This window comes from Centruroides sculpturatus, unplaced genomic scaffold (assembly GCF_000671375.1).
Source record: "Centruroides sculpturatus isolate CEXI.00-Female unplaced genomic scaffold, Cexi_2.0 scaffold964, whole genome shotgun sequence".
In the NCBI taxonomy this organism is placed as follows: Eukaryota; Metazoa; Arthropoda; class Arachnida; order Scorpiones; family Buthidae; genus Centruroides; species Centruroides sculpturatus.
The window spans coordinates 309,279-335,584 of NW_019385230.1; the positions used below are offsets into that span (position 1 = coordinate 309,279).

At 30.9% G+C, this 26,306-nt stretch overlaps 1 protein-coding gene across 1 annotated transcript; it reads left to right on the plus strand.

Annotated features, from left to right (window-relative positions):
* The first annotated feature begins 5,970 nt into the window (after window positions 1-5,970).
* On the plus strand, window positions 5,971-18,283 carry LOC111636474 (cholesterol 7-desaturase-like). The gene is made up of 7 exons (XM_023381732.1): window positions 5,971-6,170; window positions 6,243-6,438; window positions 9,065-9,253; window positions 12,094-12,272; window positions 12,343-12,570; window positions 17,733-17,906; window positions 17,992-18,283. Exons 1-7 carry the CDS (start codon window positions 5,997-5,999, stop codon window positions 18,145-18,147), a joined length of 1,296 nt encoding a protein of 431 aa, XP_023237500.1. The 5' UTR covers window positions 5,971-5,996; the 3' UTR covers window positions 18,148-18,283.
* Window positions 18,284-26,306: the final 8,023 nt, after the last annotated feature.

Below are 26,306 nucleotides of genomic sequence, written 5' to 3' on the forward strand. Positions count from 1 at the left end.
TATTGGTCCAGACTCTATCAATCTTGTCGCGAAACGAGTCGGCTAAGACGTTTTAGGAGATGCTTTATACGAATGTTGCTACAATTTTTTCGCTACGTTATAGGAATTGTCGTTATAGGAACGCACGTTATAGGAAGGTCGACTGTATATAAATTCAATTATAAAAAAATAAAGATTTGAAGAGAACAAATTCAAATACAAAAATCGATGCAGAAATTATAACAAAATTTATATTTACATGTATATAATAAAAAAATAATAATCAGATATAATATAACATTAGGAAATAGTACCAAAAATGTATAAATCAAAGACACAAGTTAGGAAGGATTTCTTAAAAAGCTATTTAAGTAACAAGTAAGTAGTTCCAAGTTGACAGAATTCATTCTGTGTACTTTTTATATTGATGCGACGTATCCTGTAGCTTTTCTTTATAAATTTCAATGTTTTCTCTGCTTACGTCTAATGTCAGGGAGTCCAAAGACTTAACAATATATGCTTCCTCTCATTTTGATATAGAGACTTCGGCCTGCACCGTCTAGAGGGCGTCGATTAGTGGCTTAGTGAAGCTGTGTGGAAGTTGGGCTCCTGTTTAGCGCGAAGTTTTTCTCTTTGATTTATTTTTTGGTGAAGCGTTATATATCTTCGGAACCGGGATTGAACAAGGATTCTAATAATGCCAATTTTATCGAGTTAGACGAAACATTTAAGAACTTATGGCAATTTGAACATTCGAAATTTCATGACCGTTAATCCGGAACGCAGGAACTGATCAACCAAAATAGAAGACGGCGCTATTATCCAAGTATTTGTGTGAGTAACATCTGAAAATTTGTGGTCTCTAAGATTAGTGGTTCCTCTAAAATTAAGGTTTTTAGAGTCTTAAACGGCGGGTTGCATCGGGCTTCTGACAAGCCGTCCGTAAATTATCGATAGCTTGTTTGACTGAGGTCAATAGTAACCTTCTTGGATTTTCTCGCTGTAATATTATTTAAATTAGAACGAGTTGAACATTTAAACTCTTTTTTTTTCACTGAACCTTGGATGGTCTTTATGATAACGGCAATTGACCGTTAATATTTGTTGAAAGCCGTTAAAAACGTCAAGAAGTTTAGACAAAACGTCATTAAGCGACAGGTGTATGTCTGATGACTTATTCTGATAACAGGTGTTCTTTTAAAACGTATTTTCTATTGATAAAGGTCATTGAACTGTGGATTAAACAAATAAGAATAAATAGAAACTAAAGTATATTATGAAGTTTTATCAACGGATTTAGTTTATAGACAGTACTTGGTTAATTAATTAATTAATTACTGGTACAATAATCATCGAAAATGGACGACTGAAATAGATGTAGTGGACCATTTTGTTGAGAAAGCTTACAGAATTGTAGATGAGGTGAAAGCGTATATGGCAGACTATCCAAGGTCAAGGCTTGGCGCGAGAGAACATGTTAAATTCGTAGTGGAGCAATACAATAAACTAATTGATATAGCAGAGACAACAATAAAAAACAACATGGCAGATGTAACAAAGTGACAAAAACCTACCCCAATGATTTCAAAAGCGGAATTTGAGAAGTCAATGGCAGAATATAACGATGATGAGGAATTTTCAAAATATTAGAGAGAAAATTGGTAAGCTCAAACTTCCAACAGAGAAAACGCAGGTTGGAGAAGAAGAAATAAAACTAAAAGATGAAATAAAAGAGTTAATAAATCGAAATAACGAGGAAACAAGAGCAGTTATAACAGAGATTAAAGAAAGGGTCCCCGAATTGAAGATATCACGAGCAAAAAGACGGCTTCATCTAATAAAGATAGCATCAGTTCCTAAGTCCATCGAGAAAGAAAAACTAAAGGAATACATCTACAACACGACTCCATCTCTTGTGTTTTTACAACTGAGGAATTCATTGAGGGAGCACAAATTAAATTCCCTTTAAAACAGAGAAACACAGATATTCAAACATGGGTAGTGGAGGTAACTCCAGAAATAGAAGAAGTCCTTAGAACAGAAGGGAAAATGAACGTTCAATGGACAAGATGTCCAATCTTCGACTATATACAAGTAAAACAATGTTACTGATGCCTTGCCTTCGGGCACTTCGCGAGAGACTGTGAACTTAAACACAGCATTTGTGGACATTGTGGGAGAGAACATCTCTTCAAGGATTGCACAAAGAAAGAGAAACCCGCGAAATGTGTCAATTGTGTCCGAAACAAACTCAACAAACACGAACACAATTCAATGGACAAGAGTTGCCCCATTTACCTACAAAAAAAAGTACAAAGGAAACCAACAAACTTTTAACAGGACAATCAACACTCTCCCTTCCAAAATAAGGAATTTTGGAGAGCGTATTGTAAAAGTAACGAAAGTGTCAGGACTAATTTTAAACTTTGTACATACTGTTTAACACTGTAAGGCTAATTAGCCGACCATGTATTCTTGTTTTGTTTTCAATAAATGCTGACGCGGATGCCCTCTGGTCCCATACCTTTTTTTCCTACTTTCCTATCTCCCTTTCTTTTCACACTTCTCATCACTTGCTTTCTCTTCTTTCCGTTTCATCATAAGGTAAAGTCTGCAGTTAAAGGCAGATAGCCTTTCTTACTCTTTAATTCGAACAGCCTGCACCGTCTAAGATAATGTTGTGGCGTTAGATCCCTCATAGACATTATATTTGTGATCCTTCAACCTGATTCCCAAAATTTTTATAGTAACACAAATATAGCTTTTGTTGATTCATAAATGCATGTTTTTATAAGGAATACAGTACAACCTCGATTATCCGGATCAATTGGGTACTGGGATTGGTCGGATAACCAAAAAGTATGGAAAAATCCATTAATAGTGTAGTACAGTAGAGCGTCTATTTTCCGAATTAATTGGGGACTGGGGTTATTGGTATAACTGATATTTCGGATAACCGATTTAGGTACGAAAAAATAATTTAACGTATCCAATGTCGGAATTTTTCTCCGTTGCGTCTCGCTTCGCGTTGAATTTTCGTCGATGTTAAGCCTAACGAAGACTATTGTATTGTAAAAAATTATTTTTTTATTTTGTACAAACAAAATAAATATATTGAAAAATATAAAAACAATAAAAAATTATACTTCAGAAGTTAATATAGTATCAAAAACGTAAAATATTTGAGTAGCCTAAGACATAGACAAACATTGAAGCGCCACAGCACTGGCAAAAATTTAAATTTGCCAACTGGAATTCTTTTGGATGATTGACTTTCGGAAAATCGACGCTCTACTGTATATTATTATATCCCATGTAATTAGTATATCGCTATTAACCTACTTCGCGTTGAATTTTCATCGATGTTAAGTCTAACAAAAATTTTTTAAAATAATAATCGTTGCTATTGTAACGTTAAAAATTAGAAAATTAAGCCTCGTTTTATATACTGGCTCCCTTTCATGGTCAAATGAGCTAAAACACGTAAAAATAATATTAAAGTAGCCAAGACATAGTCAAATATCGTAGCGCACATCACTAGCGGACATTTGAAATTTGCTGACTAGGATGGTCGGTTAACCGAGGTGTCGGTTAATCGGGGGTCGGATAATCGAGGCTCTACTGTACTGTATATTCCTGCCTTTTCTTTCTTATTAATGCTGTCCTTGTAATTCCTTAATATCTTACAGAGGTTCAGAGCTATTTTCAAAATCATTTTAAACTTTTTTCAATCTGAAATTTTTTTCATGATGGCGATCATACTTTTATTGTACTGTACGCGATCTTTGTGATTTCACCCACATCGCCGCAACGACTTTTTATTATTATTTATTCTCATTTAATTAACTTATGGATGGCTTATCGATTTGGCCAAAAAGATATTTACGTTTAAATAAAATTTTTTCTGCAACTTAAAGTGTAGTTGAGTAGTCTATTATTTGCTGAGTAAGTTGTGATAATTACATTCATTTTGTTAAAAAGAATCAATTGTTGGTGATAGATCAATAGCAAGTTGATTTAAATACCAAAAAATTCATGGATTTAATTTTATAGACAGAAAACCATCGGATATATCTGGCTGGATGAAACATAGTAATTTACAAAACTTATTAAATTATTTCACAACGTATACCGAAATATTTTTATTAAAAGATATACTGATAGAAAAAAAATCTTTTTAAAAAATGGAACTACAATTATTTACATATCGAACTTCTTGGGTGTTCAAGATCAGATAATATTAAAAAACAATTAAATTAAATGATAACTTTTTATGCTTTGAAATAATTTTTCGGTTTAAATCATTTTTTACAATGTCGGATTTTTCAGTTTATTGATACAATAAACTGAAAAATGATTGCATGTTTAGTTTATGTCTATTGGCTACAATAAACTGATGATATTCTATTTGATATTTACCAGTAAAATCCCAATGTAAATACGTATTAAATTCATACATACAATCAATAAATAGTCTTTGGATAAAATCAATGGATAATTTACTAAGTATAGTTATAATATCATTCTTTTAAACATTTTAGTTACATAGAGACTTTCATTTGTTACTCGTTTTTGATTTGAATAAATGTGATATTTTGTGTTCATAAATTTTTTTTTTTTTTTTTTTTATTAAATTTTAAAATAAGTCTGATTCCATTGTCGGCACATGTACTAGCCAGAAATCCCTGGAAAGTTTTCAATTGTGTAAATCATTACTATAGCCCATCCGGAGAAAACAAAATTTAATAAGTCGCGAGTATTACGCTATACAGTATATACAGTAGACCCCCCTATAACGCTTAGATACGATCCACGCTAATCGAATTTTACGTTGTAGGAATGATTAAATACATGAGCTAATCGCCTCCTGATAAATGTGAAGTTTACGGACTAAGGCTATTTGAAAAGTTTTTTTTTATAAAATTAACCAATTCTAGACTAATTCCACTCAACATTTCCAAAACACGTATAATTTTTTTGGGAATAATCTGTATAAATTATGCTATAAACAAAAAATTATAGTATTACTTACCGACTGTGCATCGTTCGACTACGCCGTTGCTCAAAGCTTGTTTTCGTCGCGGAACAGCACACGAAACGGCGGCCGCGATTTCTGATAACGAATTTTTCGCAGAAAAATAACTTGACCTTTGGAGACATCATTATTATAAATAATTTTTATGGCCGTTGAATAAGAAATGTTTCTTTCACAAGAAATGTATAAAATTAGTGCTGTATTAGACTTACGGTACCTAATTTACATACTGTACAGACGATAATAAACTCAACTTACTACCCTAAACTCTCCGTAGTGTGGCGCCAGGCGGCAGAAAGCATATATATATAATTATAATAAAGTTACAATAAATTAAGTTAATATATAATTATATATACAGTACCTAATTTATATATAGTACTGTACAGACGATAGCAAACTCAATTTAGCTGCTCCGTAGCGTGTTGCAGGGCAGAGGAAAGTAGTTCGGCTGCTCATCCACTATTGGTCCAGAGTCTATCAATCTTGTCGCGAAACGAGTCGGCGACGACGTTTTACGAGTCACTTTATACGAATGTGGCTACAATTTTTTCGCTACGTTATAGTTATTTCCGTTATAGAAACGAACGTTATAGGGGAGGTCGACTGTATTATTCTCACCTGGTATCACGTCACTGACTTGTTTAGGAGAGATCTTGCCGTTCTTCCCCGAACTTTGAAATTAAATATCCTGAGTAAGAGAGGTAATTGGAAACGCTTACTATCTCAAACTGTTAACTTCATGGACAAATATTTATCTGGCCGCTAATGGATATAACGATGATATGATCTAACAAATGTCTACGTAAAACTAATCGTTACTATTGAAACAGTAAACCCAAGCTGTATCAATGCTAACCTATTGAGATAACTTGTTATAATAATTGTTTATATCTGTTAAATTAATCAAAGTTAACAAATTATTAAACAATATAATTGAATTTTTTATTTCAGACATTTACAAAATTATAATTCAACAAATATGTTCAACTTTATATACGGCAGTGTTGCAGAGGAATTATGGAAAAATTCCAGGTTTCTGGATATGTTTCAATGCATCGCAACGATAACTATAAATAAACCTTTTCTACTGATTCTATCGTTTGTTTTTATTCTTATTGTCTACTTTTCTTTTTCGACTATTAACTATGTTGTTGTAAGTCAACATAAACAGATATTTAATTTCAAAATATTATTCACTTTTCAACAATACTCTTTATCAATGCAGGACATGACTGGTATCGGATATGAAGATGGAAAAATGAATGCGACAGAATTACGTAGAAAACGAATTCAGTTATTAAAAGATACAAATAGATCGAGAAGGGCAAATAAGTTTCCTCCCGCATATCCAAATGGATGGATACCTTTGTTAGAATCTAGAGATCTACCTGTTGGAAAGTGCAAGCCTGTTACTGCTCTAGGTAAGATATTAAAAGATTACATTAGTCTATAGAGATTAAGATTATTAGTTAAATTATTATTGCCTTATTGTCTTTATTTCAATTCATATTATATTTGTGAACTTGGAAATAAATTATTTATCGGACTGTTAAATTATTGTTAAGTATTAACGAAAAATTGAGCAACAGTTCTTACAGAAAGTCTGTTTTCTTTAAGAACTTTTGCTCAATTTTGCGTTAATACTTAACACCTGTTTATCAGCCGTATTAATAATTTATGTCCATGTTTACAAATATAAGAAGAAGAGTATTAGTTGTTTGTTTAAAGATGTCTTTTTGTGATATAATGTTAAACGTCTGAAACATTTTACATGTTTTACTTTTTCACAACACGATTTTAGTAGCTTTATTCGAATACAGTAATTTAAGCATTTGTTATTCTGATGCTGGCTCTACACTTAGTGCGATTTTGAAGCGACTCAACAGTCCTAGTCACTCTCTTGCGCAGTAAAATCCTTTTTCGGTTAGAATCGCCATCGAGTACTTTGGAGCTGGAATAGAGTGACGACGCATTTTTTCGCGTAGCGATTCTATCGCAGCCAATCGGAATACAACAACCGTAATTTCAAGTTTACGTGACGTCATATTTTTACCAATCATTTCTAGAACTACCACCATTTTAATCATTTTTAGAACAAAGTGGTGTGTAACTTTCCGAAAGGTACAAGAATAGCAAATATTAGATTAAAAAATTTACACATATATTAATATATGTTAGAGTTCAGCTATACAGTTTAGAAAATTTGAGAAGCTTTTATATAAAAAACGACTAACGTAGCATTCCCTAGCTGCGAGAGAGATTTTACCGTTGTTCACTAGGTGATAAGTATCTTAGCATTTCCATGGGCATGAGTCTTTTTCCTTGGAACTTATATGGATATCTTGGAGTGCGCTGAAGAAATTCTGAAGATGTTATACTAATACAGAACGTTAGAAAGTTGTTCTTAGATGCGACACTTTTTAACATAGGTTTATGTAAATCCTAAAATAATTTATTTGATGTCTTAAATAGATAAACGGCCGGAAAACTATCCAAGGGTATCGGGACTAGCGTCTAACAAAATAGCGAACCCAAGCTGACAACTAGATAGCGAATCTTACTGACAAACCGACTCAAGATGATCGATGAACTCCTCTGTTGTCATCGATCTCGTTCTTTTATGTTCGGGGGTTTTCCAACATACTGCTTATGCCCGTTTTGGAAATGTTTGACTTTGCGATCAATACAGATTTTTTTCGTTAGGTTCCTGGAGATACATCTAGATGTGTCAACTCTGGACAAAAAGAAAATTCAGGAAGAAAAGATATAATCCTATTCCTTTTATGTTTTCTCCCGTAAAAAAAAATTTTACTTAAAAATTTTCGTTCAGTTCCTCACAGCATGACACGTAGTAAAATTGGCAGAAAGATAAATACGTCAAAAGTGCTTTTCGGGTATTGGAAATAATAAAATAACTTTCAAACTCAATTTTAAATTCAATTCACGACTATAACAATACTCATGCATTTAAATATAAATGCGTAATAACAATAACACCTTATACATACAAGACACTAAGACAAAAGAAAAGAAAAACTAATTGTTTTACACTGTAAAATGAAAACACGAAAGAACTGTAATCAAATAGAAAATTACATTTTATTTTATTATAGAAATATAGAAATTCAGTACATATAAAGTTTTTACATATTTCTTTGTATGTAGTTTATTTAGTAGAATAGATGTGTAATTTTACGCACGCTATCATTACAATTGCAAATAATACGTATTATTTTACTATTTATCGTAAATGCTAGCATTATACTTGTCAAGCTAGTTAAATTTAGTATTCCTGCAACTTTTAATATATCCAAAACGAAAAACATTTTTGATGTCGAAGGAACAAAATTATTTTTCATCGAAAGACAGTAAAAAGCAAAATTGTTTACAAACAAAAATTTCAACAAAATTCTTTTTCATTACTAAACTTGTAATTTTAAATCATTTTTATAAATAGGCTTCTTTTTAATTTTCTTTTTTTCTTTTTTTGGTTATCTATTTCTGACGTTTTGTGTGAATGCCATTCGATCAAATTGTTTGCAAAAAATGTTTTCAAAACTAAGATATTTTTTTGTTGTATACTTCCATATAAGTTAACAGTAATAAATTTTTTTTTCATATCAATAATTAATGTTTACAAATTCGTTTATATAGAAGTTGTAGAGATTCAATTACAATGTGCCATTCGTTCACGCTTTGCAATTAATTACTTATATTAATTACTTATAAATAAATAAATTGTCTTGTTTTTTCTTTCTGAATGCAAATTTTTATTAACATTTCGTAGATGTCTGATGTCTGATGTTACTAATAAATGCTAATAATTGTGTGTTTTCACCGTAATTAGCAATTCTTTTATTAATTAGTATAGATTTTACACATATTTTTAGTCATGCAAATTAAATATTAAACTATTTATAAATATATAAGTAAATACATTAATTGTAATGATACACAATCTATATCTATACAAGGCACATTTATATAAGATGAATAATAGTAAATTTTAAAATATTATAATTGGAAATAATTATAATTTTTTTACAGGTCAACAATTCGTTATATTTCGTGGAAAAACCGGAACATGTTTTGTTTTAGATGCTTATTGCCCTCATTTGGGCGCTCACTTAGGAACTGATGGCAAGGTTTACGAGGATTGCATCGAATGTCCTTTCCACGGATGGCGATTTGCTGGAGAGAATGGTTCTTGCGTGAAAATACCTTACGCAGATAAAAGTGAGTAGTGCTAAATATATGTATACTTAATACATCTATGCTAATTCATACGTTTAATTGATTATTTTCGCATTGCACGGGAACATGAATATGGTGCATTAGTTTTAATGTAATGATTATAGTTATTGGTATATAAATTAATTTCTTGAACACGAAAATTTCTGTAATGAACGCTTTACATTAATAGCAGGATCTTATGATAAATATGAAATGTAAAATTTTAATGTTAAAAATAACATAGCATCAGACATTTTCAACATGGCAATTAGAATGGAAACATCAAACATCAAAATTGTAGCGCACCGTTACCATGTCTTACACGCATGGAAAACATTGCTAAATGATTCATTGGTCTTTTTGGGAAAAATAAAACCCCACAAAACTCCACAAAACTTTATAACTTACCAACATTGTAAAGCACATATAACGATTTTCAATGTAACAGGTAATGACTAAAATTGATAGCACAGTACTTTATAAGCAAAATTATACAAATGTGAGAAAACGGCTAAAACATACAGAGATACATCAATGATTAATACAAATACATACCAAGCACCTACTTAATTGAAACTTGTAAGTGACACATGTGGTGTTCATGCACAATACTGTTGCAACGTAGTGATAAGTTTATGCCAGGTTAGACCTAGTAAATCCTGAGAAAAACAATCTACCTAGTTAGAAATTTGTGCTTATTTAAGCCATACGATATTTCCAAGTAATGGAGAGTATTGTATAGATTAATTAATTGGGTGCGCACCTATTTCTATAATGGTAAATTGACATAATGTAAATGGGTCACAAGTATGACAAATATACGATCCAGGTATGATTTACGCCAAAGGACTGACGTTGAATGTGGGTTGAGCAGCTTGATAGTCTTTTATTCATCGACTTGTGATTATTATATTTATATTCTTTACAGTTGGCAATTGTCTGTGTAACTTGCTACTACTATCTACTGTGGCAGGTTGGCAATCAGGATTACAGCACAACAGCCGATTCAATCTCAACCGATTTAAACACATTTTCGATAAGCACCCTGTTCTATGGCTTCGAGGTTAAATTCTTGATTTGACTTCCATGACTTGTCTTTGCAGATTTACCAAAACACATTAGTGTAGCAGTTTTCAGCATTACATGGGGCAACTGAGTTGCTGTGAACTCTTCATTTCTGCGTTTTGTTGGCCTGCTGAGTAGGCAAAATGAGATAAAGATTGCGAGATATGGTATGTGCCACGTACAATGACAATTTCAATCGTCTTACGTTCCTGTGCTGCTGATGGCACTGCCTTTACACATGTAATACAGCAAAATAAATTTAACGGTTTTTGTATTAAATTATGGAATACTTTTAAATTATTTTAAAATTATGCTAAATATAGTAATAGTTTTCTTTTGTTATCTTTGCGACCAACAGAGATATAAAATTGTGGGTTAAGGGGGCCCGTCACAAATTAAATTTTGCAAGTTTAAAGTTGGATCCTGTCCTCAAATGTGTTTTGACGGAAACACCGCCGATTTTGTAAAAAAAAGTTAAGTCGAGAAGGTAAGAGTAACTTCGAAGTATAGGAATGAGCCTCTCAGTAGGATAAATGCAGCATCAGATACAAATAACAAGACTTTATTTTCGAAAAACAAAGTTCAAAAGAATATTATAAGACCCGATTTAGGAAATTGGCCTATTTCTATCATAAAACGATGGTGTACCTGACGGGGGTATACGAACTGCGCGCGACTTACAACATACAAGGAATAGAGTTGTTTTCTTTTCTTTCTTTACTTTTTCTCTCTGTTCCCTTCTATCTTTTCGTCATTTTTATTCTTTATTTAGCCCTTCACTAGATTGGATATCTCTTGTCTGTTCAATCCTCTGTCCGTCCAGTTAATCAGTCAGTCTCTTAATTCTGTGTTACTCTCGCCGACTCTCTCAATTCTGTCTCACTCTGTAAATTCTCTCTCACTCTATGATAATTTCGTCACTTCCTTTTATGTTCCTTTCTTTTTTACCAATCATGCTTCAGTTCCGGAGGAAGGGGAGGTAATTTGAACACTTCATGATTGGTCATCTAGTGGTCCTCCTCCTCTCTTGTCAATGAGAAATAATGTGCATCCATGTGATACCATTGGTCATATAACACTATCGTAAAAGGGGGAAACGTTGGGCATCACCCATCGTTTCCTTTGCATGTTGTGAGACTTATAACAATTAATTAATAATCTTTTTATTCTAATTTGTTTGTCTAAATTATTTTAAAGCGATTACTAAAAATTTGGAAAGGGGGTTCCTAATATTGGAGAAATTCCTTTACACCGCTACTTGATAGATAAACAATTTCGATTTGACGTTTAAATGCGCATCTTCTCTTCCATATGTGGGTCTAAAGGGCGTGTTATCTGCTAGCTAACAGTTTTTTTATACCACCAGACAGAACCAAAAACGATATAAAGTAAAGATAAAATTTAAAATACAAAGAAAATTCTAACTTATTAAACCGAATTCATTATTAGCAAAAGGATTAAAATAAAGTATTTAAAACTGAAATCATACAAATAATGTAGTATAAATAACAATTCACAAATTCATATATATTTATATAGATACAATAATAACAAAATTTTCGAGGAGAAATGGTGAACTTTACAAAATTATACGTATTACTACTAAAGTGTAGTTCGATTTACTTGTGTCTTATAAAACAAATTAATTAATTTTACTCTCAACGTTTCAATAAAACCAATGCACCAGACCTTTATATTTTTACAATGCTGAAAAGACATCTTTTGTTTTTCGAGTGATATTAAATAGAACACGCAGTTAAAAATGTATTTAAACTTAGTTCCAGAAGTGGCTAAAATAAAAAGTTGGGAAACCATCGAACAAAATGGATTTATTTACGTATGGCATCATGCAGAAGGCCAACCTCCTCTGTGGAAACCTCCAGTTATACCAGAAATAGAGAATCGACTAATGTTCTATAAAGCTCGTAGTGAACACATTTTGAATTGTCATATTCAGGTATTTATAAACAACACCGTGCAAAATAAATAAATGTATTTTCTATATTTTTTTTATTTATATACTACAGGAAATTCTTGAAAATGCAGCGGATTATGCTCATATCAATTGCCTTCACAAATTTGGTATTACGTCTAGAATTATTTTGCATCCGGAAAATTGGTGGAGATATTTTCAGTGTATAATTTCTTGCCATCCAGTACGTGAAGAAAGATTTTACTGTTGCAAATATGAAGGCATTACCACTATTAAATTGTTCGGGATATCTGTAGTACGGATATCATTTGATGTTCGACAGGTAATTAATTAATAAGAAAATATAGGTGTTTTACACTATGGTGCACAACTTTTTAAAAAGATTTAAAAAATAAATATATGTGTAAAAATCTTAAACATAATTTTCGATCATTTTCAACAGATTGCCCAAAATAATTCATGGATTTTACGAATCGAAATTAATAATGCGCACATAACAGAAAGTAATTTGTATTGACAGAAATAATTTCACAATTTAGTAAATTTATTCTCAATACGTACATTATATTGAGAACATATTCAGCATTTTGTGTAGTCTGTTCAAGCTGGTAAATACACTCAAAATGTAATTAATAATTTTTAATGATAGTAAAATATTGTTAGGTATGTTTACAAGTACATATTCCTTACAGAGATAATTTTCCGAATTGAAATACTAAGAATCTTTATATGGTATAATATATATCATAGGTCTTATTTTTATTTTAGATCGCGAATGAAATATTTTGTTCAAATAAAACGAACAAGAGACTTCTGTTATTATCCCTTTAACTTAGCAACATCAAAAGTTAGTTTTTAAATAAACATAAGCTAGTATAAGTCTGTTGTTGGTCGTGTTTGAACAAAATATTTAAATTACTAATTAAAATACTTATTATCTCTTAAAAATCTGGTTAAACCAAGTTGAAAAAATTAAAGCTCAGCAGAAGCATCTGAATAAAAAAAAACTTTTAAAAGTTATCGAATTAAAATAGTTCAAAAAGATTAAATAGTCTGACTCAACATGTGAACAAAGTGCTCGTTATCCAAACCACAATTAAAGGAAATTTTGCATTAACCATTGCCACGTCGATAATAAATCGAGGTGACAAATGTTTGTTTTTTCGATAATAATTCGAGAAAACAAACATTTTCATAGAAAAAGGTTTCCAGCTTTACCTTGTGTCTTAAAGTTTTTCACTGAAACTAGTACAAGATGTTCTTACGTTTAACCGAATTAATGTAGTCAACAACTTTATGGGTCGAAGTAAGGCTCAAACCGTTTTTAAGTGGTTATGATTGTTTTTCCGATTTATTATCATGATGATCGCTTCATAATTTCAGTTAGTGTAACGTGCACTTTATTGGCATTTTGAGTCTTACTGTCAACTCTGCTTTCACTATTTTCAGCGAAAACTTTCATAGCGTTTTTTATTAAGATACTTCTGCTGAGCTCTACTTTTTCAACGTGTTTTTATCTGATTTGGAAGGAATTCATATATTTATTAATCACTAATAACTTTATAAGAGAATATTATTCATAATAATACTATAATCATGTGACAGTCAGGTGAGAGCCTGCATCTTTTTTCAATATTTTATAGAATAGATATTATTTATATCCATATCTATATCTATATATATATATATAAATGGACATGTATGTCCCTATATCTCACTTTTTCGCCAAAACTACACATCGCACGTGGATGGTATTTATATGTGATGGTAGCCCCAAGTCTATTCGTGCATAGGGGTGGTTGCGTCTCGATAGCTATAAGGGTGCGGGAGATATGAGGCTGAAAGTGGTTGAAAGTGGCTTTCTATTTCGAATGTTTTGTTCGATTTTTTCGAATTTGTTCGAATTAAATTCGAACATAAAATTCGAATTGGTTCGATTATATAATNGTCCAGATTCTATCAATCTTGTCGCGACACGAGTCGGCGACGACGTTTTAGAAGTTCCTTTATACGAATATTGCTACAATTTTTTCGCTATGTTATAGGAATTTCCGTTGTAGGAACCCACGTTATAGGGGGGTCGACTGTATACATGAAATTATAAACTTTCATTAGAATTATTAAATAGATTGTAAAGGCTCGAAAATCCTGTTATCATAATTTTGCCAACCAACAAGTGGCACGGTTTATGGGAGGCTAATCTTTCATAGCCTGTGGACTTGCAAACAGATTTCTAACATACTTTCACGCCATGCAATGAATTGAGAAATATTGGTTTGTAATAAGGTTTCTCTTCTTCGAAAATGAAATTATGCCTGTTGTCCTAGATAAGATTTGAAGAAATAATCTAACTACCGCCAAAATTTGAAACGAAATTTCCGTGTTAATAAGAGTTATGTTTTATCAGTTTTAATTACTTATTAGTTTGCCCACCGATATTTCACTAATAGTATATAGTAATATTTTGGGCTTGATTTTACTTTTAAATAAAATTAAATGAAACAGTTGGAAGACAGAATAAAATTGCTGTTTACTACTATTTAGCGTAATTATCTGTATTCATCTATATGCGTATATTACAGAAAAGAGATTGTTAGGTGTGCAAATAGTTTCTGTTCTAAGATTTTGTTTTATTCCCTTCTGCAGATATCGCGTGGCAAATTGCTGAAATTTTCTTCATTATTTTCTACAATTTTTTGTCAGATTTAGCAAAATGCCGTCTGTGTACTTTTGGAAGAAATGTTTGTATTTGATCGAAATGTCAATGCTTCGTAAATTTTCTGTACTTACCTATAGTTGAGAGATTCAATAGGAGTAAAAGTGGCTAGAAGGGGTTGTAATATTTGTGTTTTAGGTTCGGATGATGTCTTAAGACGAAGTATGTGAAATGTCTGGAATTTTTCTGTTCTATACAGAAATGATATGAGAAAATATTTTCAAAAATTCAGTTCCAAAAACAGATTAACGTATTTTTCATAAATTTTTAGAATTTTCGTATCTCTTTATTACCGAATGTGATAACGCTTTGTAATAGTGACCTGCCACACGTGTAATGTTAAAGTGCCAAATTTCACCATTAATATCTGAAACACCAACGAATCGATTTAAATAAAATCTAAAATATTTAATCTCCGCGATGAAAACTGAGGAAATAGAGAGGTTGAGGCGCACGTTTTAAACGTGTAAACGTGTACGTGTGACGTTCGGCGCCGCTTTCCCGTAAGCCTAAAAGTTTGACGATGGTGTTTGGAATGTCGAGCGTAATTCCACCGACTATCCAAACACCATTGTCAAACTTTAGGCTTACGGGAAAGCGGCGCCGAACGTCACACGTACACGTTTACACGTTTAAAACGTGCGCCTCAACCTCTCTATTTCCTCAGTTTTCATCGCGGAGATTAAATATTTTAGATTTTATTTAAATCGATTCGTTGGTGTTTCAGATATTAATGGTGAAATTTGGCACTTTAACATTACACGTGTGGCAGGTCACTATTACAAAGCGTTATCACATTCGGTAATAAAGAGATACGAAAATTCTAAAAATTTATGAAAAATACGTTAATCTGTTTTTGGAACTGAATTTTTGACAATATTTTCTCATATCATTTCTGTAGAGAACAGAAAAATTCCAGACATTTCACATACTTCGTCTTAAGACATCATCCGAACCTAAAACACAAATATTACAACCCCTTCTAGCCACTTTTACTCCTATTGAATCTCTCAACTATAGGTAAGTACAGAAAATTTACGAAGCATTGACATTTCGATCAAATACAAACATTTCTTCCAAAAGTACACAGACGGCATTTTGCTAAATCTGACAAAAAATTGTAGAAAATAATGAAGAAAATTTCAGCAATTTGCCACGCGATATCTGCAGAAGGGAATAAAACAAAATCTTAGAACAGAAACTATTTGCACACCTAACAATCTCTTTTCTGTAATATACGCATATAGATGAATACAGATAATTACGCTAAATAGTAGTAAACAGCAATTTTATTCTGTCTTCCAACTGTTTCATTTAATTTTATTTAAAAGTAAAATCAAGCCCAAAATATTACTATATACTATTAGTGAAATATCGGTGGGCAAACTAATAAGTAATTAAAACTGATAAAACATAACTCTTATTAACACGGAAATTTCGTTTCAAATTTTGGCGGTAGTTAGATTATTTCTTCAAATCTTATCTAGGACAACAGGCATAATTTCATTTTCGAAGAAGAGAAACCTTATTACAAACCAATATTTCTCAATTCATTGCATGGCGTGAAAGTATGTTAGAAATCTGTTTGCAAGTCCACAGGCTATGAAAGATTAGCCTCCCATAAACCGTGCCACTTGTTGGTTGGCAAAATTATGATAACAGGATTTTCGAGCCTTTACAATCTATTTAATAATTCTAATGAAAGTTTATAATTTCATGTATACAGTCGACCCCCCTATAACGTGGGTTCCTACAACGGAAATTCCTATAACATAGCGAAAAAATTGTAGCAATATTCGTATAAAGGAACTTCTAAAACGTCGTCGCCGACTCGTGTCGCGACAAGATTGATAGAATCTGGACCAATAGTGGATGAGCAGCCGAACTACTTTACCTCGCCCTGCAACATGCTACGGAGCGGCTAAATTGAGTTTGCTATCGTCTGTACAGTATTATATATAAATTAGGTACTGTACATATAATTATATATTAACTTCATTTATTGTAACTTTATTATAATTATATATATAATTTCCGCCGTCTAGCGCCACGCTACAGAGAGTTTAGGCTAGTAAGTTGAGTTTATTATCGTCTGTACAGTATGTAAGTTAGGTACCGTAAGTGTAATACAGCACTAATTTTATACATTACTTGTGAAAGAAACATTTCTTATTCAACGGCAATAAAAATTATTTATATTAATGATGTCTCCAAAGGTCAAGTTATTTTTCTGCCGAAAATTTGTTATCAGAAATCGCGGCCTCCGTTTCGTGCGCTGTTCCGCGAATAAAACAAACTTGAGCGACGGCGTAGTCGAACGGTGCACACTCGGTAATTAATCCTAAAATTTTTTGTTTATAGCATAGTTTATACGGATTATTCCCAAAAAATTATACGTTTTTTGAAAATGTTGAGTCGGATTAGTCTAGAATCGGTTAGTTTTATAGAAGAAAACTTTTCAAACAGCCTTAGTCCGTAAACTTCACACGTGTCGGGTTGCGATTGGCTCATGTATTTAATGATTCCTACAACGTAAAATTCGATTAACGTGGAACATATCTAAGCGTTATAGGGGGGTCTACTGTACTTTGACAAAACGGAAGGGCAATATTAGCGTAAAAATACTTCTAGAAACTATGCTACCGCTTATAAGTTTCGATACGTAAAATGACTAGCTACAATGCAAAAATTTTAAATGCTTCTATAAACAATTAATTTTTATAAAACGATCGCTTGTGTATTATTATCAAATATATTTAATTTTTCAGATTGGACCAGCAATAATGCGTGCTCAGTTCAAAAGTATATTTGGAAATGGAATATTCGTATGTGGCATTATACCGGAAGGACCAGTTCGAGTGAGATTGATACGACAATTTTACACTCCTTCTCGATTTGCACGCATAAGTGATTATGTTTATTTTTTTCTTGAAAGTAATGTGGTGAGTTTGTATTATTCACATTACTAAAATTTGAAAATATAAAAGAAACGTGTGTATTAATAATTGGAAACATTTATTTTTATAGTTTGAGCGGGACATTCGAATATGGAATTACAAAATGTATTTGAAGAATCCAGTTTACGTATCAGACGACAGAGAAATTGCCAAATATAGACGATGGTACTCTCAGTTTTACAGTGAAAACAGCCCCAGGATTGAAGAAAATGATCTTAGTTGGTGATTAGAAGCAATGTTATACTTTAAAGATCTTCTGACCGAAATTACATATATTTTTTAAATTTTGGCTTTTTATTATCATAATTGATTTTGAATTGTAATTCGTGTTTTTGCGTTAAATATTGATGTATTGCTTTAAAATTACTGGTAAATAGTGATTAATTATGTAAAAAATCTATTTTCGCTTTTATATTTTAGTAATTAAATTTATTTTTTAAACTACGAAATTGAAAATAAGAATAATTGTGTGTTTTGTTATTTGTTAATTCTGTTTACATATCTTAAACCATTTCGCTAATCAATATCAAAATTCATTTGAAAGTAAAGTAACTAAATAAGGGACCATTTCTAATTTATCTTGAATGTTAAATTAGTATAGCACAAGAAACACCAATAAAGAGAAAATTAAAAATAGAAATTACATTGTTAAATCTAGTAATGAACAGTAACGACAATAACCCTTTATTGCCTGCATTTTCATTTTCTGATAAAAAATTTTTTATATTTCTCATTTTATCATGAGAACAGGTGTTTATTAACAGATAAGTAAATAAAAAAAATTAAAATGTGAATTAAAAATGTTTTAATTATGGGACTTATTAGTTTCGTCAGGCTTTAGAGCACATTTAGACTTAACAAGTTTTTTCTTGTTTAATATTTCGAAAATAAAATATTTTTGTTTTATATAAAGATCTTTTATCATAGAAATTTGTAAATTAAATGCATAATTATATATATTAAGTATTTGTTCACTTTTACAGTATAATAAGGTCAATATATAAAAAAAAATTAAAATGCATGACAAAACAAAAATAAAATTTATTGGATTAATAATTTATGATTAGTAAAGATGTAAAAAGCTATTTTTTTCCCATTTACACACAAGAAAACTTTACGTAATGTGCATTTTGTATATGGCTTTGATGTGTATCAATATCAAATAAAATTTTTTTTTATATAAAATTATCTATTTATATATATATAAGTCTTATATGTATATTAACTATAAAAATGTTAAACAAATTCATAAATTTATAAAGCACAATGTAGAAAATACAAATTTCTAACATTTACAAAAAAGATTCCCTCAGGCCTGACGGGACTTATAAGTCCCAAACATATTTTGACTTCATACAGCTTGCAAACCATTAATTCTACAAACATAATACATTAAAATCAAACTACACATATCTAGAATACATATTAAAAAATACAAAGACATTTAACTTGAAAACAATAAGTAGAATTTGGCAACAAAGAAAGCAATAGCAGCTACTACTATTCAAACAACACACAATGTGAAACTTTTTTCAACAAAACTAAAACAGGAACAGTTTGAAAGTTACTACCCTATAGAAGAGAAAAAGAACACTTTATACAATGATAAAATGTAAGTCCCAGAAAGCTATAATGCGTACACTATGAAATAAAAAATATCAAAGATAGTGGGACTAGAAAGTCCCGTCAGGCAATAAAGGGATAAAAGAAAATCGAATAACTATTGTACAGCCGACCTCAGAAATATTTGTGAATTGATTCGTGAAGAAAATTATGCCACACAAACATGTGCGCGTGTGTGTGTTTGTTGCACAATTTTGTTCACCCGCTGAAAATTCTAACGTAAATCTGAGATATTTTTAAAATTAACACTAGCATTACGAATAATTTTAGAAATGTTATGATTTAACGAAAACCATGTTGATTGTTGATTGACATTCCATAATGTAAATGATGTCCACGAACTCGTGTTTAAACGTGCTTAAATAAAATAAAAAAAAAAAACACTGTAATAATTGAAACACTGGCCTTTGCGCCGAAACTGAAACTAGAAATAAAATTAAAACTAATTAATTTAGAATTACAATCAAATCGATATAAACATGATATTTGGGAGAGTTTGTATAAAGTACTTGTTGTGAGTCTATAGCATATTTATATAAAATGTTAGTCTCTATTTCGGTTTCTGTTTCCCATACATAAACATTTTGCTTGAAATAAATATATAAAATTCATATAGATATTGGTAATATTATATGATATTCCATATGTTGGCATTTTTATGCATGAAATGCAAGAAACAAAGTAAAAAATAAAGCTTTGTTTTATTTTGTTGGGTAGGAAAAGATTTAGTCAATTATTTATTGATACTTATTTGTTCATGTATATGACTATGTTTTTTTGTTTGTTCATCCGTTTGACTAATTTGTAAGGGGGCATAAAGGGGAGAGATTTAAAAACGAAAAATAACGATCATTGCAATATTGTTATTGCCTTCATTGCCATCTGGACGGCCAAGCGGTAACAGCAACGTCATGTCGGAGCAGTTGATTCAAAGATTTATGCATCGTATACAAACAACATGAACCGTTTATTAGACAATTTAACTTACAAAACGTTCATAATCACGAAGAGTTTTAGTTCTTGTATAGTTTGGAACGTGGTATTTAAGGCATTACTCGGATAGGTACCACATAGCACTTGCCTGCATAAAGTGTAGTAGTGTTTTGCCACTGTACGTCATACTTTCTCTCTTAGCAATAGATTCGTGCTGGTTATGTATCTAACTCTGACAGAAAGTTTTTAAATTGAAATAATATGACTTGCGGTACAAATCAGAAGTTCACATATAGTTAATTTGATCCTCAATCTGTTATGATTTTCATGTCTGGTCTTGACGTTTATGTAACTTTGTTCTGGAGATTAAGGAAAGACAGAGACAGACAAACAGCAATGGAATTTTATAATACTCTTAAGTAACCTAGGGGATAAAACCACTAATCGCCAATAGTCAGTTGTAGGTTCGTGCATGGCCAACAAAATTGCCACGTGGATTTTTCTGGGTTTTCTTTGCGTTAATAACACTTATATTTGGAACAGATTTACATAAAAGTCTTTCTGGGATGCATCCTCCCTGGCAGATAGCTCACGTGTCGCGTTGTCATAACCAAATAAATTAAATTAATTTTAATAATTTTTTTTATAAACTCGATATGAGAAGACACGCTTAACTACCATGAAACCTGGACACCCCACTTCTTGTCTGATTTAATCTCTTCTCACTAATTCATAAACTATTTCTCGAAACTTAATACTGATACTGTTGAGGGATGCTCTAAGGTTCTACCGAATTAATGTATGTGCAACGATCTTAAGAGACAAAGTACAGCTCGAAGTCCTTTTCTGTGCCGATGTATATATTTTTTATTTATTATCATGGTGTGATTGCTTCATTCACAATTTCCTATAATTATACTATGCGTAATGTGACCTTTATTCACATGTTGAGTCTTACTGTCAAATTATCATAAACTCTTCTTATGCCACAAGTCTAAAGTTTTCTTTATTTACATATTTTTGCTGAGGTTGACTTTTTCAATTGGTTTTCACAATTTTTTTTTTATAAAATCACATAAAAGAGTTAATTCTAGAAATTTTGCAAGATTATTTTATTTAAACAAATTTTATATGAAGAAGTCCTTCTAACGTTAAGATTAGCAAAATCCATTACAAGCGAAGCTATCCAACACGGATCGCTTTTCAAATATTATCAGCAGACAAATATTGATGAGTAATTGTTTACCGCTTTTGCTTCTCAGGAAGAAGTCAACTACTACTTTTGGTCGAATTAACTTTTCAAATATTATTAGCAAATATTGATGAGTAGTTGTTTACTGCTTTTGCTTCTCAGGAAGAAGTCAACTAATACTTTTGGTCGAACTAACTTCAAAACCCTTCTGCAAGAGTCTCTTCTTCCTATTGGACTAGCAATGTTAACATTCAAACATGAAAATTACATAATACAAGATTACTGGCGAGTAGAAATGTTATATGTGGTTATCGCAGGTACTGAAATACTTGCACTACTTTTCGAGAAATTTGATTCTTTGATAGAGTACTGTTTCATGTTTGGCTTTGAATAGAACAATTTGTTACATTATAAAAATGCTACATCTTAAAAATTTAATCTATTGTATTTTAGATTGCTGTCTACTTCAACAATAAAATTGTCCCATTTCGTACTATCTGAGTTCAGCGATAAACATGACAATAGAATAATGAAATAACCAAACTCATTATATGGTTCATGTTTTAATGTATATGTTACAGTATTATAATATTTGATTTATATAACTACAAAATTTATCTTGCGTATGGGTTTATCAAACCGAGTGACCAATCTAATTTAACTTATAAACTATTTATTTATATTCTATGCAGAACTGAAATAATTTTTAACAAATGTTTGATTGGTCACTCGGTTTTATTAACTCTTACATAAGATAAACTTTGTAAATATAAATCAAATACTATAATGAAATATAATAGGAGAGATACAAGTACGAAATGATCTAATCAAATAAATGTTTTTGTTATTAAAGACGTTTCCAGCCGAAAACGTGAACGTCGGACGTCGAGTGCCGTCATCTGGTAATTCTAGAAGGTTGATAATGGTGTTCGCTACGTTTAGCATGGCGAGTAGAAATTCGGCTTAAATTTCATTTTTTTGTGTTTGGGGTTACAATTATATTGTATTTTATTAAAATAATGATTATTTAAGCATTTATGAATAATATTTTCATAAAACAGACGATTAAAATCCAGAAATTATATAATTATTCATGTTTTTTGCAAGTGATGTGATGTGCCTATAGAATTTAAATATATTTGTGATCATCATAGCTTATCCTAATTGTGTGGGAGTGAGTTTGCTTTTTCACAGCGTCTTCTACCATCAAAAGCATAATATCTTTGTAAATTTTCTAAAAATAATTTCCCGAGCTGCTTTCAGATTTACATAAGCTACTACTTCCCTCAACAAAGTATGAGGTAGTCCTATCATCCTATTGTACGGTAGAAAACACGATGCTAATTATTTATTTATTTATTCATTATGCATATTGGATACACTCCTTCATGCTGAGAGCAAAACCATCTCCCTCCAAAAAAAGGAAAAAAAAACAAAATTCTTAGATACAATGAACATGAAGATCACATGCCAAATTATACAATAATAATTTATATAAATAACAATTTAGATATAAATTAAAGAATTGAAAATAAAATCTAATAATTAGTTAAACTTAAAGTTTGGGAGCATCTGTCAATAAAATGCAAAAAACAATAAATAAAAACAATAAAAAATAAGCAAATAGCTTATTTATAAAAAATAAATAAGTTAATGACGAAGATACAGCACTGACAGATGCCCCAAAACAACACCAGCAACAAAGGCTAAATTTATAGTAGAGGAAACCTCCCTTTAAAACAAAAGATGAACAGATTTTTATAGAGAACAAAACACTTTAAATTGATAATATGGTACCGATAAAATTTTAAAAAATAAAGACCTGGTAAGGACTTCACACCCAAAAACTTTTTCACGTAGCACTTTAAGACGCTTACATTTAGCCAAAATATGCCAGGCATCCACAATTTCTTTCTCAACACAAAAGTCACAACAATCTCTCGAATAATTATTTAAAAGATTTAATGAATTACACCTAGCCTATAAAAAATAAGTTAATAAAGAAGATACAGCACTGACAGATGCTCCCAAACACGATGCTAATTAAAAGTAATTATTTAATGTTATTACACATCTTGTAAATAAAATAGTTTCATTTCTTTATTTTTCTTCGCTGGTAACATTCGTCGTTGTTAATCGTTTCCGATATTTTACAACAATATCCCATGAGTGAAACTTGTACTTCTGCTTGCTGTACAAGTTTAACGTTTGATCTTTGGGCGCAACGTGTCTATTTTTTGCACGGGCAACGTCAAGATTATCTGCTAGTGAAAAAATATATTTCAGTTTATGAACGAGTTTTTTAACGAATTAAGTTTGACAATTAATGTTCGACTGTATTTTTCGTTCTCGTGCATATCTTCATAATGTACGTTTATACAATTTATTTGGGCAACACGATTAAATTTAATTGTTTTATTTTTGTCACAGGATATTTTATACGTTTAGAAGTATTTTTGAAAAATCATAATACAAGTTTAGACCGTCTTTTATGTTAAAAATAAAATTGTCTTTTTCACATCCGCTGAATGACAAAATCAGAAGCACAAAACAAAATTGTTTTTTTGTCTATAAATAGCTCCATTTTAGCGGTTAACAAAATAAAAACCTAATTCTGCAGACAAAAATTTTATCATCTTTTATATACTTTGTTTTACGAATAAAAATTCAACACAAATTGAAACGATATTTTGGAGACAGAAAAAATCTTATCGCTGGAAAATGTATACCAACATTTCATTACATTTTACCATTTTTCATTCTACAATTTCTTAATTATGTCTCCACAACTGAAATTCTATAAAATAACGTAAAATCTATCAACTCATTGTCAAAGATAACAGCAGCAATGCGAACACAACAGAAAATTTTCCTTTGATTGCCCGAAAAAAGTTTCAATCCGTTTAATAATTACAATGAAAAATGTAATTTTCTACTTTTTCATTTGATACCCAATTTTCTTCTCAAATACGTAACTTAACTGTGATTTAGAAAAAAAATAGCGCAGCATAATTAAAATTTGAAAATTTTTAATTTGTAAGCATAAATTTAAAAAATACATTAGCCGTAACTATCTCGTTATAATTTTCAATATTTATTTTATATTATACACTAATGTTAAATTCTATTCTGCTTTGATTTCAAAATTGCTTTAATTCTGACCAAGAATCGATGTGACATTTACGATTTTTATGTCTTTTGCCAGCTTTAGTCAAATTATTTAAATTGTCAAAGCCATTCTTATTCCACACACTACAGTCGACCCCCTTTAACACGGTAGATACGTTCTGTTCTTTATGAATCGATTTCGTACGAGTCCTTGCCAATCATAGCCCGACACATATGCACTTTACAAACTACGGCTGTTTGAAAGGTTTTCTTCCATAAAATTAATCGATTCCTAGACTAATTCGACTCAACATTTCCAAAACACGTATATTTTTTTGCGAATAATCCGTGTAAACTATGCTATAAACAAGAAATTGTGAGATTACTTTTCGAGTGATCACCGTTCGACGTCGCCATTGCTTAAGCTTGTTTTCGTCGCGGAGTATCGCACCAAACTGCGCCCGCGATTTCTGATAAGTTATTTTTCTGCGAAAACTTCGTTGAACTTTAAAAACATCACTAATATAAATAATTTTTATGGCCGTTGAACAAGAAATGTTTCTTTTACAAGAAATGTATAAAATTAATGCTGTATTAGATTTACTGTACCTAATTTACATACTGTACACACGATAGTAAACTCAACTTACTTGCCTAAACTCTCCGTAGCGTGACGCTGGATGGCGGAAAGTATATATATAATTATAATAAAGTTACAATAAATTAAGTTAATATATAATTATATATACAGTACCTAATTTATATATAATTTATATATAATACTCTACAGACGATAGTAAACTCGATTTAGCCAACTAAATTTTCTGTAGCGTGGCGCTGGACGGCGAAAAGTAGTTCGGCTGCCGAGACGTTTTACCGAATTATAGTAGTTTTTTACCAGGTTTGTACAGATACTGTCGCATTTTTTTCGCCGTCTTATAGGAATCGTAATTATAGGAACCCGTGTTATAGGGGGTCTTCTGTAATTTTATTTGAAAATAGTAGGCACGGCCAACAAAAAGAAATTTCGCATTTTTATGCATTTACAAAGCAATTTTATGTCTTCATAAAATTTATAGTANACCCGTGTTATAGGGGGTCTTCTGTAATTTTATTTGAAAATAGTAGGCACGGCCAACAAAAAGAAATTTCGCATTTTTATGCATTTACAAAGCAATTTTATGTCTTCATAAAATTTATAGTAAAAATATTGAACAAATTTTTTTGTTGAAGCATTTATATTTAATTTAGACATTGATCTTTTTCTTTTAATAATGTTTTTTTTTCGTTATATGGTCTTGAGCCATAACTTTTTAAAATAAATCTTCAATATCGCAATTGCATTCTGAATCGCTAGCCATGATATACAGCTAAAATTAAAAACTAAATTATAAAAAGTTATTACTTGAAATAAAATGTTGGTAGATATCCATACCTACTACGATAAATATTTTTCAATTGTATGAATGTACAGTACTTTTAAAGAAAATTATAATTATATATCGCTTTGTAATGAAACGTATATAAAA

Excerpts from the sequence above, each read along its gene's own strand:
- LOC111636474 (XM_023381732.1), top strand. The coding sequence starts at position 5,997 with ATGTTCAACTTTATATACGGCAGTGTTGCAGAGGAATTATGGAAAAAT. Across the intron at positions 6,439-9,064 it reads CAAGCCTGTTACTGCTCTAG|GTCAACAATTCGTTATATTT; the intron begins GTAAGATATTAA and ends ATTTTTTTACAG. Across the intron at positions 9,254-12,093 it reads AATACCTTACGCAGATAAAA|TTCCAGAAGTGGCTAAAATA; the intron begins GTGAGTAGTGCT and ends ATTTAAACTTAG.